Here is an 18,218-nt window from a genome sequence, read left to right as displayed (position 1 = left end):
ACGTAAACATTGTTTGATGATCAACTCAATTAAATTCGCAAAAAGCTGAAAACACACAAAAGCTTTTGTACATTGATCATAGGAAACGAGCATCCATCAACTGTCGAATCGATTAGCGAAATTCCTCATCTTCCATGCAAGTCGTAGGTTGAAATATGTCTGAAAGCATATGTTGCAAGAAACCAGCATACAAATACCACCACCAAATTCAATCCCATCAAACAGTATGTCAAACTCAAGGTAAACTTGTTCCTCATCTCCCTCGGATGCCCAGACCCACCACCCTCCAACAAGGCGCTTTAAATGTAGAAACTACCTTTTCCATGCACAAACGACCCACAAGTAAGATCGACGCAGAAGGAGGCAGAGATAGAAGTACACAAACTGGACAAGAGTGAATGGATTCAGTATAGAACTTGCCTGTCAACGTCGCAGTACGGGCAGTCGCAAGAGTCTACGGGCGCGTTCATTTCTATGTGATTAACAAATACAATCAACATAAATAATAATGATGGCTCAGCTGCAAATTGAATGATCTGAAAATAAGACAAAAAAAACTGCCCATCACTGCTCGTCACCGACGGTGCAGCAATCTGTTTATCCAAAGTGTAATGTGTTTTGTGTGATTTTTTTTATCTCGATTTCTGCAGCTCAGTCACGACTCAGCTGCTGAACGTGAGGGTATTTTGGACGACAATAATCACAATCAGGGACGAAGTCTCGAAAGAACGGCCTACTACGACTGCTCATTATAGGTAAGCATCGATTCGCATGGTTTGTTATTAAATCGATACTTGGTTTTGCTTACTGTAAGTATGTCTGCAAAAATTGGGGCAATCTTTTTGCTTTCGTTGGAAAACCATAGTTGGCAAATATTGCATAAAGGTGGATGGTGCCTTGAGTGATGCTTATGGACGACTGATTAGTGCAGCTGGAGCAGGGATGTTAATAAAAGCTTGCTTTGCACGACTTCCAGCGTTGGCGGTCGTCGCTCTCTTGTGCGGGTATGGCATATGTGTCATTGGGTTTTTCGCACTACTTTCGCGCGTCGATCGAGCGAGCTCCGAACTGATCGCTGTTAATACAAGCACCGAGGGCAGTGCAATTAAAGAAGGTTGTTTCGGATTAATGAACACAATTTCTATCCATGTTTAAATTCGGTATCCGAGGCCAGCATTTCTTGAGGTTCCATCTCTTTATCAAACTATGTCAGTATATCAGATACTGAGTAAGTGTGTTGTGTTGTCGCTTGATAACAAGACAGGTTTCTTATCACGGGCCATATGATATACACGCACGAACAGTTACCGACCACAAAAGTCGATTCTCTTCCTGATCGAGACAAAAAGACTCTTATCATAATTAAAATATTGTCGTTAGCTGTCAAAGCGGCCTAAACGCCGATGTATATTACACCGGATTCCCTATTTATGAGTCAAAGCATGCTCTCCTTTAACATCGTAATAATTTTTCATACTAAATCTTCACTGTACATATATTAAAAGAAACGATCATATAGGGTTACGCAGATCGAGCGCAATCCAAACCTGTTATCGCTGCCAGCTGGTTTTGTTTGTGCAATTAACATCGTTTGTTGTTGTAACGCCTTTTATCATGCTTACTCTATGCTTTTTCTTGTTTGAATTTCAGATTCAGTGGATCGAATCACGGCGCTACTACTGTGCTCTGGTTTGCGTTGAGATCGCTCATAAAAAAACTAAAAACAACTGTTCAAAACAGACAACCTTACTGAAAGTTTTGCACAAAAATGCACATGCACATGTCATTCTGGTGGGGTGCCGACGTGGGCGATGTGTTCTTCCAGGGACTCACGGTGAGCACGACTGGAGCGATGGTGGCCCTCTGTGTGACACTCGCAGTGCTGTCTATCGTGTACGAGGGTCTCAAGGTACGTTGTATGGGTAAAAGTGTTTTATATCCATAAGTATCTTTCAACACGATATCTCGTGAAATCTGTGAAAAGGTTAAAATAGTTTCAAGCCGTGTTCATATTTAAAGATTTGCACCATCTGAAACGCGAGGTGAGAGCAGGCCATTTTGGGATTCTGGTGCGAACGTCTTTAGTATTCGCTGACCATCCGTAGTATGGTTGACCACGAACGGAATTAATATTACTCACAGACTGCGACTAAAACAATGATAATAATTGTTATTCCTTTATATACGATTATTGCGCACGATCGCGTCTACTGTTACAGCCACCTTAGCCTAATGATTTGTTTTTCTACGAATCCACAAAAAAAACAAATTAACAAATCAAAGATTAAACACTATTGAAACTAATAATTATCTCAATCATGGACCTTTGGACCATTGTACCATGGACCATTAACCATCTTTATGGATAACCACCTTTATCTTCATAAGCCCCTCTTCAAGTGTAGCCAACCACTTTTGCAAAATTCAAACAACTGTCTAATAGCCTATTCAGATTGGGCTATTTATGACTTTGTTAAGTGAGAGGGTATCCAATTATTACGAGGTGTTCAGACTGCAGCAAGATAATATATCTTGACGTTTCCATGTTTCCTCATTTGCACGCTAATACAGGGTTGAATTCAAGGAGAGTTTTAAAATTTAATTTGCGAAATCAAGCATTTGTGTGGCGACAATCGAACATTTTTTTCTGAACAAAGTTTCTACGAAAAAAAAATATTAAAAAAATATGAAAAGGGATTTTCGAAGAATATTTGAAGATCTCATTAAGGATAATGAGCGAAGCTCATTCATTAGTTGGGTGTGCCGTTCTTCGGGGAATCAGACTATTCCTCAATTTATTTTTAAGTTTAAAAAGTATTTTGATTCTGTACTATGATCGAACGGAGATTTGATAGAAAAATTTAGATACTTTTGGGAATTCTCACAAATAAATAAAAAAAAGGACGATTGGACCAATTTTCAAGAAATATTATCGAACTAAAATGTATTTCCACCAGTATCTCCATGTATGAAGAGCAACCCAGCATTTTTTTTTTTTTCAAAAATGGAGACTGAACCATTGCGTTCTACTCGACAATCAATGATACAGCTTCTAACAAAATCGAATCGTGTGAATGTGATATAATTTAAACTGGATTTTGGATGAATTAATGCATTACCAATCCATGTTTTATTTAAGGTTATTCTACTTTCTATATACATCCCATTCAAATCGTACAGTTGTCCCACGTGAAAAATGTTGAAATCCAAAGTATATTAAGCCATTCAAGGAGCAGAATTGAAACAATTTATGAAATCATGTTTATTCATCAAATATATTCGTTTTACAACCATTCCTACGTTTTAAATTGTCTTCCACATTGGCCCTTGAACTTTGAAAATTTATTCGATTTGTTCTATTAAATCTAGGTTTAAGTTAAATACTTCATGTTAATTCTAGAGAGCATCTGTTTTTAAAAAAATTCATGTTGAATAAGTAGAGAATAAATAATTATCATCATTATTTTTTATCATATAAAATGCTTTCCACAAAACCATCACAATCCGAGTTATTCTTCAGCACTCAGAAGATTTCCATCTAACATGCATTCGACCCTGCTGCGACAGAAAGAGCATGACTGTCAACTACGAAACGAAATGAAAACAGAGAGAATTTTCTCTCTGGCAAAGAGAGCGTGACGATTGTCAGTTTTGTTTTGTTGAATTTCTCCCTGCATCCCAGTTAGAACGAAAGCTCTCTCGTAATAATTGTTCGTAATAAATTCTTTATGACTCTTTTTAGCGGGTATCTTTTGACAGCGCAAAATGTATGGAATATTACGTAAATAATGACATCATAAAGCGTATTTACCCTGAAACGCCAATTATTATATCATTAATGGCGTAATCTGAATAGGCTATAAGAGTTATATTTTCATCTGATCTGTTTGTGAGGGCTCAGTCGTTTATTAAAATCTTAACAAAGCTATTGTATTTGCAAAAAAATGTTATTTATTGTTTCGACGAGAACTTTTTGCAACAAGAAACATGTTCGCTAGATCCTATTAAGCAAATTGGGCCCGATGCTAGCTTTTCTTTCATTCATTTCTGCTTCGACAATTTCGTTTTCCATCAGACCCGCTTTTTTGGTCTGTACTATTCTTTCCAACGTACCTATCCCTAATCCTGGTTTTATTCGCAACAGTTTTCTTTTTCTCGTCGGACAAGAACTCTTACGATGTCCGGTAGCTTGACATAGGAAGCATTACTTCTTAAAGTCGTCGTAAACCACACTCTCGTAATTCCATTCCAGAGGTGCACTTTACATCGCCAGTGAAAACTCGATCCAACCCCAGGTTCACAGGAAACCCACCACGAATATTTTGTTTCACCTCTGCGTGGTTGTTGACCACCAATATCAAATCGTCTAAGATTGTTAACCAATGATCATTCAGGAATCCCTCAAGCTACGGTATTCTCGTGAAGCTTCCAAAATACTTATGAGCTGTTGTTTGTTGAAATCCTAACAATCATCCAAAGACCTTTATCAACTATTTTTCAACTTTAACTTCTTCAACTTCTTATGGACACTCAGGATGTCTAACAAGCTCCTAAAACAAACGAACGCTCCAAAAATGAACTTGTTAGAATTTATATGAACCCACTTTATGGACCTTAAGAAACTCACACATACTTACAGGAATACTTTCAAGTGTGTGGCACTAAATGGCCGGAAATTATGACAGCGACTCTCCGTGGATGCGTGTACACGCTGCGAAGATCTGACCAGAAGAGGCAGAGTCATGGCTTGCTTCTCGCCGATTGACAAGCTGAAGGCGTTTTATTCAAACCCCTCTTTAAAACCACACAAAAAAAAATCTAATATAAGAAGCAATGCTTGTTTTCTCCTGGGTTATTAAAATGAAACGAAGGTAAACAAACATTTGTTGCATTTGAGCAACCGGTTAACTCCATTGAAAACTGCACACCAAAATAAACTTGTCTCAACATCATGGTTTTAATACCAGAACAATGATTTAGAACATGGGTTCCCAAACTGTGGGTCGCGAAAGATAAAACGTGATTCATACTTTCGTTCCTATTCCGTGCCACAAATCTATACAAGCTTTAAAATTAGGATCTAAGTAATGAATGGATGATTAGAGAAAAGAAAATTACAAAGCCAATGGCCTTCTTTTGTTATCTGAGTTTTTACCAAATACAGTACTTTCAAGTATTTCCTAAAACATTCCAAATCTTACCCAAATGCAATCCAAAACTAAGCGGTGTTGAACTTCATTACTAATAAGATTTAAAAACAACCTAATAAAGATAAGAAAATCCATGCTAATCCAAATTCAATCCAAATCAAATCCAATTCAAATCCAATCCAAATCCAATCCAAATCCAATCCAAATCCAATCCAAATCCAATCCAAATCCAATCCAAATCCAATCCAAATCAACCCAAATCTAATCCACATCCACACCAAATCCAAATCCAATTCAAATCCATTCCAAATCCGTACATTTAATCCAACTTTCAGTTTCGCGTATAGTACACCATCAATCTCAACTTCAGCATATTGATGTTGGCCTTCCGAGCAAACTCTTTTCGAATGACGTTTATCTTGAATTCCGCAAAATCTGAGATATTATACCCAAATGAGAGACGTGTAAACTAGTACTGCTAGCCAATAACTCCAAACTAATCTTTCGCATAATAAATTCGAATTTCCGAATAGCTTTGAGAAATCCGGCAACCTTATTATATTTTCCGCTGTGGCTACTAAGTCAGTACATTCCAAAATAAATTTCCAAATAGGGGAAAGACGGATATGGCAGGTTTTGTTCAATTATTGGCAGGGGGGCTTTTGTCGACCAAATTTTATTAAATTTGGCCACAATATTCTTTGATATGCAAAGAATGTTTAGGCCAAATTTGAGCCTAGTCAGTCATAAAAAAAACCTCTGCCAATAATAGAACAAAACCTGCCAAAGCCGTCATTCCCCCTCATATATTTGGCTTTCCGAACAGTTTCGAAACAGTGCAGCATAGATTATCTCTGCGTTTCGCTCAGAATTCGTTATGTCACAGCTCAACTGGTAGTACACTAACGCTACTGGCTGTACTACTGCCATGGCTACTGGCTGTACACTAACGCCGCCAAGTGGCTACATGAAATCTAAATTTGTTTTAAACAAAATCAAGGTTCGCAGGACTTTCTAGACCGTAAACCATTTTCCGTTGGTCTTCCATACGCACATTGGAATTTTACATGTTCCGGCCATCTTTCAGGCACGCTTTATAGTTTTCTAAACCACAAACCATTTTCACCGGCCTTCCATACGCGCATTTTAATTTAGCAAACCACAAACCAATTTCATACGGTATTCCAGACAAGCCTTGTGGTTCTTCAAACCACAAACCATTTTTCCAGCGGTGTTTCAGAAGCGCCATTTCAAACCATTTTCCGACGGTCTTTGAGACGCGTGCAAACCACAAATCAGTTTCTGACGGTCTTCGAGACGCGTCCTGTGATTTTGCAAACCATAAACTTTTCCGACGGTCTTCCAGACGCGCCTTGTGATTTTGCAAACTAAAATATATCACTCTTCACAATTTAACCACTTGAATTCAACTCACCTCATGAAATCAGCGACAGGATCCAAAAAGTAGACTGGCAGGATCGCCAAAATGTGTGGCCCTAAATGGCCGGAACGAAATTATGACAGCGACTCTCCGTGGATGCGTCTGACCAGAAGAGGCAGAGTCATGGCTTGCTGCTCGCCGATTGACACGCTGTGAGACTATAAGCACACGCTGAAGGCATTTCACTAAAACCCTACAAGAAGTTCTTGTAATCTTTTAGAAAACCTTTCAGTTATAAAACCAGTTTATTCAGCCTAAATTGTTTGTTGGGTATAGCTACTCAAGCGGTTTTTTAAAAGTTCTTTGGTTTGCATGAGTTCTGGCGTACTTTCAGGGAACAATTTTTCGGACTTGCAAAACTACAAGAGCGTTGCGTTAACAAATATCGACGGGTCTCCAATTTCCCTTGCGAACAACATAGTATATCCAATATCCATTGTACGTGCCACACCGAATTCCTTTTATGCAATGGCAGGGATAGAAAAGCTTCCAATTTATAGCTGTGGAAATGCTTATAGATTACGAATTTCAAAAGCAAATCAAGTTTCAGTTGGAACTATTAACTGGTCATGGGATATCATGGTTTATGAGTAATGAATGTAACAGGTGAGTTGCTTGCTGAATTATGTGGCAAAAGCGACATAGTGAATGGGAGATCGATCGTTCCCCCTCGACGTATACAATGTCACAACGGATTCTCATGATGGACATACTGACAATCTACATCTGCATCAGCCAAAATGCAGATGGACCCTTCTAGATTCGATTACGCATTGCTCGGATTCAACACAATCCGACCAGAAAATCCAGTTGTGAAGAGATTCGTGGAGGATCGTGGAAGAACATGGATATAGGGTAGCAAAATTTGCGGAAGGTGGCAGCGTAGAAGAGCAGTGAGCGACCATCAAGAGTAGCAAAAAGCTTGTCCCGCCAACGGTATTCTGTTCTAAAAAGCGAATTCAAATGTGCGTTGGTGCAGACGGACTAAGTGAGCGTGGGTGGATTGTCGCCTGAGTGGAGCAAGGATGACTAATTCAAAGATGCCAATGAAAGACGCGATAGGTCAGATACTGACCAACCCAATTGGTCAGCTGAAACTTTGGTTTGAGCACTTCGAGCAACTTCTTTAAGTTTTGATGCACCACCAATCATTAAGCGAGATCCACCAAGGGTGCTATACCTACATTACTCGCGTTTACTGAAAAAAAAACTCTGTCACTGCAGAATATTGGAGCAACCATCCAAGGCATGAGATCCTACAAAGCTCCCAGAGTCGATCGCATTTCAGCACAGATGCTCTAAGCTGACCCCATGCTATCTGCGCAAATGTATTAACTATTCTGCATTATCAGGACACCACGACTTTTTCGGTCGACTGGCTGTAAGGCGACTTAGTGAAGGTCCCAAAAAGTGGGTCTGATTGTTCGACATCTATTGAAGAAGCAACATGTTACTGTGCATTGTTCTAAAAGTTTTGTGCTCATAAAGAGCATGAGCTATATTTTCAGCTAACTCTGCATATCAGAGTGTCGTTGCAGTGAACGATCAGATTCCGATCAGACAAGTTGCTTTTGTTCACTCGCAGTTCTGCTTACGGTTTTATGTTTGATCGAATATAGAAATTTTCGATCGAAATTACGAGTGAAGTTACAGTGACGAACACGCTGGCTTTTGTATTTTCCGTAGATGCCACGCCACCAACAGTAGCAGATATGGCTTGTTTTATCAAATCACTCAACGGTGACCGATCAGCAATGGATACTGCCTACAAGATCTCAGACGAGAAGTCCGTTTTCATTTGTTTCAAGTCCAATGAGCAGAGTTTGCAGAAATCGCTCTCAATAGATAACGAACAACGATAAAAGAGAGGCAAAAACTGTTTCGAATCATAACAAGCCATGATAACAAATTTATCAAACTTGTATACAAGTGCGAAAAAACATAATCGAATTAGGCAGCCTCCACAGAAAACGGTGATTCTCGCTTTGTATGCGCTCCTTTTGTGTTGGTTACTGCACAGCTGTGTAGAACAAGTAGAGATGTCGTAAATTAATCGATTACTTCGATTAATCGATTAATCGTTATAATAATCGATTAATGTTGAATCGATTATTACCCAACGATTAATCGATTCAGTAATCGAGAGGAATCGTGAGTAATCGATTAGTTACTAATCGATTAATCAGAATTTTACGACATCATAAGGATGTCGAAAATTAATTGATTATTTCGATTAATCGATTCATCGTTGTGATAATCGATTAATTTCGAATCGATTACTATACAATGATTAATCGATTCAATAATCGACAAAAATCAAGAGTAATCGATTAGTAACTAATCGATTAATCGGGATTTTACGACATCTCTAAGAACAAGTTGAAATGCATCAACAGAGCCAGTGCTCCCCGCATTTGGAACTTTCTAAACGAAATTTATCATGCTGTATACACGCTAATCTGAAACAACCCAGTGGCCGGGTCGATTCTACCCGGATTTTTTCGATATTAGCGGTTGTCAAAATCTGGGTATGTCAACAAAATGGATCTGAGTCAGACGAACCCGAAATCTGGGTAAATGGGGACTTAAACATTTTCGGATACAGCAACATGGCGCCGACGTTGCATTCCGGAGAAAATGTTGGAATTTATCGTTGTATGCAGCAAGAACAAGGTAAGAATGGTTAAGTTTATCAAGGCGGAGCATTGTCGGCACAGCCGGCAAATGATATACGTTGGGGGAAACTGTATTTTTAAACATTTTTTATACAATAACAATATTCTGATGCGAAAAGAGCTGGGTACCGGATACCCAGATTTTTTCGCTTGTACTGTTACCCAGATTTGAGTTTAGGTACCCGAACCCAAATTAGAGTAACCACGGTTTTGCTGAATTTGGGTCACTTTGACATAATTCTGGGTAGCTCCAGGTTAGCGTGTAGCCTCCCGAATCAGTTCTCTATCATGACAGGGTTGTAAATATTCGGCAGCACTGGATGAAGGTGATGTTTTTTTATATCATTTTTTTTATTTTCTTTCTGCTTTGAAATCAACCTCACATTCCCGGAGTGGCAGAAAAGCAACAGAACTCACATCACCCACAGCGCCGCGAAGATGAAATTTACCACAGCAAAATGTACACATTCACCCAGCAAATTGAAAAAAATCACCACGCGTTTAAATGGGCCACTCACAATCATACGGTAAGGCGCGAACTGAGCAGCCTGTCAGCGACTTGTGAGTGGCTGAATGCAAAATTGAATGGTCGGTGTTGGATATGACCGGCTGCACCCAGTCGCACTCTCCACGGCGGCGATGAAGGCGACGGCAGATTATACTGAGATCCATGTTTTTCACTGCATTGACTGCAGTACCAATAAGAAAACACAATTATCCTGTTGGCCAATTGGTTTATAAATTCATTTTTCGATAGTAAAAAAACTGCTAGTTTTAGCAACTCCGAGCAAGGCCAGGTACATATAGTACATAGGCCGGGTACATTATCCGGATAAATTACAGTGCGTTAAACTCCGGCACAAGCGATGGTGCGAAGAATTGTTATTTCTCGAAAAATAAATGCTGCTTAGGGGTCGTACACATATTACGTAAGCACTTATGGGAGGAGGGGGGTTATGTCGTTTTCTTACGCACCATATAAATAAAAAATCATTTGTATGAAAAAAAAATCTTACATGGGGGGTCGAAAATCCCAGAAAAATTTCTTACGTAATAAGTGTACGACCCCTTACTTTGCCGCTCCAAACTGATTGAATCTGACGATGCGCCACGATAAGTAATAGGTTGAATAGAACAGTTTTTCTTATTGCTTTCAATCAGTTTATGTGGTGCTGTGATTGTAGTGGTCATTCTAAACATTTCAAAATTGTTTTGGGTTTGAATCCCGTCGCGGTCCTTAATTTTTGTGAATATGCTTGTAAAATTTATCTGGAGAAGCGACGTAAGGAAAAATTGGTTGATCACAATTTATCACAAATTATCCGGTGAGCCGGCAGTCACGAACTTATCACCCGTCATTCTATCCGGATAAAAATGTTGTGTAAGAATACTTCTTCAGAGGGGAACATGAAAAATCACACTCCGCCAAAGGAATTAATCCTAGGTTTTTATTCATATGAGTGAGAATTCCGAAGCCTACTCCAGGGACATTCCTCCAGAGATTCCGAAGGTCTAAAGGAATTTCGCAGGGCTGGCAAACTCCTCTGAGTAGTTGAAATGTGCGTGTCTTTTGCACTCCTCAAAAAGACCGCAGAGAGTGTGTTTCGCTTATCGCTCATTCTTTCTCTTCCACAACGCAGTGAGTCCTCTTTGTGTTTCTACTCTGCATCGAATGCATTTGTCAGACACGAAGAGTTGAGGATAAATGATGAAATAAACACACCGTGTTCCTCAATGAGTTTTGACAAAACGGTGAATCAAACAGAATGAAAATAAACATTGTCAAAGAAAGTTAAACGTAGCTGTTTATACTATTTATGCGTAATAAGATATTTTTGTCTTTGCTGGCTTTTGGGATGTCTGTGGGCAAAACTATTAAGAAGCAATTGTACTACCAGTATTATTCCGCCCCACCTGCTTTAAAATAAGTTACTGACGAGACGATTTCTAAATACAATTTCCGTCAGGTAATCTTGATAATTATAAAGGTTCTAACTTCGGAATAAAAACAGAAAACATTGAACTTATATAAAGTTCCATTATTTCACTTCAGTGCTAAATTTTTTCTTGATGTCAGTATCATGCCCAATGTACTCCTGCTGTCTACAACCTTCAGAATAATGTTCACGGCCGTATGAAAGTTTTCACATAATTTCATTGAAAAACACTGTTTATTTTGTTTTGTAGTTTTAGAAAAGATTTATGATTTACGCCAAGCTAAAAATAAACAGTTTCAATTCCCCTTCCGTCTCCAGGCGAATAAAGGTTGCATGAAGAAGAAGAAGCCGAAAGATATTAGAAAAAAATGGCACGGGAAAGTACTCGGTGAAATTTATAAAACTTTTCTCACAAATTCTAGACATCAGTGCAATATAACAGAATGAAATTCAAAATCGAAATTATGTGTTTTTATATAATATAAGGAAAGTTCATCTCCGTACTGCTAACCGCATTTATCTAAATTGCTTCTAGAATTTTCGAGAACCGTTTGCTTTCCCGTGCCATTCCTTTCAAATATCATCTTTTAGCTTCTTCTTCTTCTTAATCTTTTTTATTCAATCTTTATTCGCCAATTTAGCATGGAGCGCCAAACTTTATTAAAACCTCTTCCTTTCTAACTGAGACATTAGTTAACCGATTTTCAAAAGCGAATTCTGTTTGTGTTCCAGAAACCTCAGCGAGCTTCATAGAAAACGAAATCGTTTCCAAGAATATTGCACTAAGTGGCACAATATTGTGCTGGCCCAGCTCTCACCGTCATGATTCTCTCACTCTTCGTCTTCGTCCTCACTCACCGTGTTGGCTTTGTTACACGATGAGTATCAGCGTCACTCTCTGTGGTGTGTATTAAAATCTCCTCATTGTGCACAGTGTGTGAGGAAATGCCAGCTCTGAATTTCAGTAAGAATTTGCTAAATAAATCCGAAGGAATACTTAAAAGAATTCTCGAAAAAAATCCTGGAGAAATTGCCTGAGGGAAATATCGAAGGAGTTCCAAGAATTTTTTCCTTTAGTTTCAAAAAAAAAATTCTTGAAAAAGTGCTGGTAGAGTTCTTAAAATAATTCCGAAGCAATTCTTAAAGAAATTTCGAAAGGTTATTCTAAAACAATTTCCGTAGGTGTTGTAGGTACTGAAAAAAAACTTAAAAGAAAGATCGTTCGAAATTTTCTTATAATTCCTTCTTTGAATTTTCAAAGGAATATTATGATGAATATCGAAAGAATTTTCTGAATTTATCTGCGATGCAATTTCCGGAGGATTTTCAGAAGAAATTTCAAGGCATTACTGGTGGAATTAAATGGACAGTACTTAATTCGTCTTAGACGGTTTTGGAAATACCGTTTAGAATTTCCTTTATGATTCGGTCTAAGAAATTCCTTTGAAAATTCCCTTAAGAATTCCTTTGGAAAATTCATTGGAAATGCCTATGGAAAATCCTTCGGGAATTCTATTCTATTATAAGTCCCGCGCGACGGTATCTTGACTAATTCATAATTTTTATTTCGTAAATAGCAGACCCGACGAGCTTCGTTTCGCCTAAAGTTCATTTATTCTCTGCTTAGTTCTCGAGTTATGCAGAAATGTCTGTTTCATTTGTATGGTAGCCCCCCTTTTCAGAAAGTGAGGAAGTTCAAATCGCCACACAAACATATCTTCCCTTCCAAAACCTCCTCATGCCAGATTTGGTTCCATTTGCATGAAGAAATTGATGTTTCATTTGTATGGGAGGCCTTCTTTCCAAATGGGGGGAGAGCCCCGAACCATTTTAAGAATTAAGAATTAAGAAAAATTTCAGAAAAAAATCTGTTAGAAATGGACGCCTAGTAAAATCTTTTAATTTCCTGGAATTTCGTGAAGAATTCCAAAGATTCACAAAGAGTCCCATATTCTCAAAATATTATCTGATACTAATAAAAATCGAATTTCGAAAATTTCCAAGAACTTTGAACGTTTATTTGTATTTTTCAATGGCATTATACACCTATACTAGTTATAAGATTACAACGTGGTGAGGTTAAATGGAATAGTGCTAAACTTGTCTTACGACAGTGAAGACATTCAAATGAAAGAGCTCAATAATTTCCATTCCAGCATGGTTTTACCAACAGTTTTACTATACATGTATTATAGTCGGACGGAGTCTTAGAATGTCGGATAATACAGCCTTAGCTTATTGAAGCGTTGAATCCCTTGTTCAAGCAGAAACATCATTAGTGGAATATCTTCAACTGTTTCAAGCAAATTTTTGCTTTACTACGGCATATTCAACTATTTTAAATCTCTTAAAGAAATTCAATTGATATTATGGGTACAATACGATACGTCCCATATAATTCAAACGTTTTGCATTTGCGGTATGGTACCTTCCCTTGCTTTTAGACAATTACAGATCAATCCCTAAACAACTTTTTTTTAAATATGTTGAGTCACGTGAAATTTTGTGCGTTCCTTAATCTACCACTCGTAATCAATCCATAGATTACCTGATCTCTCGCAAAGCTATCAGTGAAGCCTAGCATAGGTTTGTATTTCGAAGGGTTTCTTCACTAACTGCTAAAGAGAGTAAGGCGCAAATTTCGAGTTCAACCTTTTGGGTAGGGGAAAAAAGATGCTGTTACGAGTAGCAAAAGCTACGTCCCTTTTGAGTCACCAGAATGCTCAGACCTAGCTCCAATACAAGATTCTGCTGATCCAAAACCGCTTTGTTGGCGTTACACAGCATGAAAAGATGATCTACTCAGCGTTACGGATCCTTTCAACGTTACAATACACATTTCCATCGCAACTACAATAACCACCCATTTTTACAGGTCCATGGCGCCAAAGTGCGAGCCCGTGCGGCTCGGGAACGTAAGCGTTCCGGTTCTTGCCCTCCCAGCGAGAGCGCTACGCTCCTGTCCCTGGAAGCCGCCCCCGGTGTGCTACTTCCCCTCTCACGGCGAGTACTTGCGTTCTTTGCCGAGGCCACCCTTTTCCTGATGCACAACATGCTTGGCTACGCCCTGATGCTGACAGTGATGATCTACAATGGGTACTTATTTGTTGCGGTTGTTGCTGGCATGGCCCTGGGGTACTTCTTCTTCGGGCATCTATCGATGAAGGTCAACATGGAGAATGTTCAGGCCCGTCAGACGAACGTGATCTGCACAGCGCGCTGTTTGCAGGCAGGTGAGTAAAAATACGTACTATTGAAAGATACTTTGAAATTATTTGATAATCCATTAACCATGATTGGATTTGTACATTTGTACTAATGATTTCGCACGTATCTTTGTCTGTTGAACATTCTAGCCGAATCCTGTGCCATGAGTCACTCAGCACCCTGTCCTTCCTCTGTATGTGATGATCAATTTTAAGTTCTTATATTATTTTCTTACGTTTGTTTCATCATTGACTAAAATCTTATTTTAATAATCATACTTTTCTAGCGTCCCCAAGTGAATCGCTCCAATTACCAAACCATCTATTCCTGATCTACACCTGTAGTAGAAACGTATCGTAGCGTTTGCTTGCATCCACGTAGTTTCAGTTACCACTTTTCAGTTCCCGTTCATCCATCGTCGGTTTTTTTGTTTGTTTCGCTCCTCCCCTGCAGATTCGGTGAACCCATCGGCTTCTTCCAGTCTCGAGTACCATGGATCGAACGAGCACAACTACGACCGGGCTGGACCGTCCACCTCGACCGTAGTGGTTCATCACCAGCATTGCTAGTTCTAGGTACCGCCATTAGCAACCAAACATTGTCAGCGTTTTCCACCGAGACTAGCACAAGATATTACGTAATCTCAGCCATAGTGTTGGCCGGATCAACAAAAATGCAAAAACCATCAAAGATAAGTGTTACGCAACCAAATCACAAACAAACCCGGGGGATCATTGCAATCGTCGCCATTTTGCGTAGTCCAAAGCAAACAAAAATTTCAGAAAAAAGTAGGATATATGTTGTGATCTTTGAGATCGTTTATGAAAGCATTCAAGCCGTATTAAAAGACAAATTAAATAGCAAAACAAATAAGAAACTGTGAAGCCAATCAACGTAGTCAGCTGTCGACGTTATCGTGTGAACGTTTTAGGCCCTATTTGTTAAGTCTCAGTCTACTAAATCTTCTTCCAATTGGTGCTTGGTTATAGTAACTGTTTTTAGTAAGATTCATGTGCTGATTTACGTAAGAGAGACGATACACATAGTGTACGTTTGAACTGAAACCGTAGGTTCTTTCTGTCGCTGCAGAATAGCTATTTGGTAATTTTAAATAGATTTTTACGTAATATATTTTTGTTATATTTTACCCTTCAGTGTGATAATTTTTTGTCAACGAATTTGCGTCCTTTTATTCGAATGGGTTGAGTAGAAGGGCAATAGATGTCCTTAATATTGAACTTGTCTAGGCTATTGCAGTACAATTCGTTATGACCATATTTAAAGATATAATATAGTAAATAAATAAATAATATGAGTATTAAAAATTGTTTCATAAATTCCAAACGTTATCACATATCTACATTTTGCATTCACATGACTAATATTCTGCCATTTGGTCATTCATGGGTCCTGGTCAATATAATAGGCTGAACTATGCCTTTACACGTCTTTATTGAACGGAAAATTAGGTAGAACTGGTGTTGGTTAAATGATTCTTGAATTTCAATCAGTGAACACTCACGAGCGAACAAAACAGTTTGCGATTTAAAAAGAAAATGTCACGCTTTAGTTTTTCATGCAAAATTGCATCGTTTCACTCGTTTTTCGAAAAATTAATTCACACCTTACGCAACGAATGTGAGCAATTGGTGGAGGAGGAGGATAAGGAGGAGAAGAATGCAGACTGTACTAACGCTTAACGAAATCTCGCTTAACTTTTCAAAAGGACCTAAGTAACATTTTTTTCATGTATTAATTTTAATAGCGCAATCAACAGAAAAACATGAAAGCTTTCGATTGCTGTACTCAAATTGATTCATGAAAAAATGTTACTTAGGTCCTTTTGAAAAGTTAAGCGATAAATGGATGCTGCCCTCGTGTGTCTCAATCGAGCTGTGTCAATCCGAAACTTTCGTAAATGAGCTACAGATGCTAAAATTTGGACAAATCAGTACACGCTGGAAGTTGTTTGCCATCATTGCATCCTTCAGTATGGACAACATATAAGTATAAATGATTGTCAACGTCTTCGTTCTAAGGTCACTGGATTTTACTTGTGATAAAGAAATACGGACACTGTTCTTCGATTGCACTAATCAATGGCGTAGCCAGAAAATTACTCAGGGGTGGAAGGCTTCATCGTTCGATAAAGCATTTTCCAAGGTTTCATCTCTGAACTTTTGAGCGATCACCATGCTTAATGCCACCTACAAAGTGATATCCCAGATTATCTTCCGAAGTTATCAAGCCGGCTTCGTTGACGGCCTTTGGACAACGGACCAGATCTTTACTGTACGACAAATTCTTTAAAAATGCTGTGAATACCAGGTCCCAACACACCATCTGTTCATTGATTTCAAGGCGGCATACGACAGTATAAGAGCTATGGAAAGTTATGGCAACGGTAAATGGTGTGCTAAACTGTATGAAGATTTCGGGCGAACACTCTAGTTCGTTCGAATCGCGCCGGGGACTACGACAAGGGAATGGACTTTCGTGCCTGTTGTTCAACATTGCGCTAGAAGGTGTCATGCGGAGAGCCGGTGTAACAGCAGGGGTACGATTTTCAACAGACCCAGCGAATTTATTTGTTTCGCGGATGACATGGATATTGTCGGCCGAACATTTGCAAAGGTGGCAGAACTGTACACCCACCTGAAACCGAAACGTCGGAACGGAATTCGTCTACCTTGGATCCTTGCTAACGGCTGATAACAATGTTAGTCGTGAAATACGAAGGCGCATCAACTGTGGAAGTCCAGGCCTACTACGGGCTCCACAAGAAACTGCGGTCAAAAAAGATTCACCACCGCAAGACGCTGGTAAGACCGATAGCCCTCTACGGACATGAAACATGGACATTGCTCAAGGAGGACTTGCAATCACTTGGAGTATAGACGGATGCTTATGACCATCTTTGGCGGTGTGTGGCGGCGAAGAATGAATCACAAGCTCGCCTAGCTCTACGGTGCACCCAGTATCTAGAAGGTAGCTAACGCCGGAAGGGTACGATGGACAGGACATGTTGCAAGAATGCCGGACAGCAACCCTGCATAGATGGTGTTCGCTTCCGATCCGGCAGGTACGAGACGGCGTGGAGTGCAGCGAGCGAGATGGGCAGACCAGGTGCAAAACGACTTGGCGAGCATGGGGCACATTCGAGGATGGAGAAATGCGGTCTCGAACCTTGTACTGTGGCGTCAAATTGTCGATTCAGTGTTAGCTGTTTAGATGTATGTAAACTAAATAAATGAATGAAGATGCCGCAAAATTAAGCATACGCCGAATGTTTTTGTTTATTGCTTATTTTTTTTATGAAAAGGCTTGAAATAATAAATATCCTCCATTTTGATATTCATTGTTTTGAAATTAGAGCAAAAACTGAAGCTTTGATCGAAATAGCGAACAGGTGAAAGGTAAGAACGTTGCTTTGTAAAAATTCAATGTAGCAGGACAAAAAAGTTAGGATACATTGTAAATATGGATAACAGAGTGAAAAGCACTATTGAAATACATCAAAAGAAAATTTAATAAATATTTGATTGCCTTTGAAATTGTTAATGTGATTGTGTATTATGCGCAAGATTATTGATTTTTTTTACTAAAAAGCTGCAAATGAATTATTCCACATGTTCTGCTTCCATTTTGAAGTATGGGAAATTTTCATCGTTTTAAATGTTTAATACATATTAGATTAATTTTTAAGGAAACCACAGGCCCTTTCTTGTAATGTTTTACAAGCAATAAGAGAAAACTTATTTTAAACAATACAGCAATAATCTTCTGATTTCATCGTCATTATCCAACA

At 38.9% G+C, this 18,218-nt stretch overlaps 1 protein-coding gene across 4 annotated transcripts; it reads left to right on the top strand.

Moving 5' to 3' along the window:
• Positions 1-251: 251 nt before the first annotated feature.
• On the top strand, positions 252-15,735 carry LOC134226389 (uncharacterized). Of its 4 annotated transcripts, none has more exons than XM_062707148.1 (5): positions 252-342; positions 651-755; positions 1,651-1,909; positions 14,079-14,436; positions 14,864-15,735. In XM_062707148.1, the coding sequence occupies exons 3-5, from the start codon at positions 1,769-1,771 to the stop codon at positions 14,977-14,979; spliced, it is 615 nt and encodes a 204-aa protein (XP_062563132.1). In that variant the 5' UTR covers positions 252-342; positions 651-755; positions 1,651-1,768; the 3' UTR covers positions 14,980-15,735. The 4 variants fall into 4 exon arrangements, with proteins under 4 accessions (XP_062563132.1, XP_062563134.1, XP_062563131.1 ...); XM_062707150.1 differs by lacking the exon at positions 252-342 and adding an exon at positions 14,560-14,603 and having other exon boundaries at positions 382-755; positions 14,697-15,735; XM_062707149.1 differs by lacking the exon at positions 252-342 and adding an exon at positions 458-476.
• The last annotated feature ends 2,483 nt before the right edge of the window (positions 15,736-18,218 follow it).

Source organism: Armigeres subalbatus, chromosome 3, assembly GCF_024139115.2.
Source record: "Armigeres subalbatus isolate Guangzhou_Male chromosome 3, GZ_Asu_2, whole genome shotgun sequence".
Classification (NCBI taxonomy): Eukaryota; Metazoa; Arthropoda; class Insecta; order Diptera; family Culicidae; genus Armigeres; species Armigeres subalbatus.
This window is presented reverse-complemented; position numbering and strand designations above follow the sequence as displayed.

Excerpts from the sequence above, each read along its gene's own strand:
- LOC134226389 (XM_062707148.1), top strand. The coding sequence starts at position 1,769 with ATGCACATGCACATGTCATTCTGGTGGGGTGCCGACGTGGGCGATGTG. Across the intron at positions 1,910-14,078 it reads TCGTGTACGAGGGTCTCAAG|GTCCATGGCGCCAAAGTGCG; the intron begins GTACGTTGTATG and ends CCATTTTTACAG. Across the intron at positions 14,437-14,863 it reads AGCGCGCTGTTTGCAGGCAG|ATTCGGTGAACCCATCGGCT; the intron begins GTGAGTAAAAAT and ends CCTCCCCTGCAG.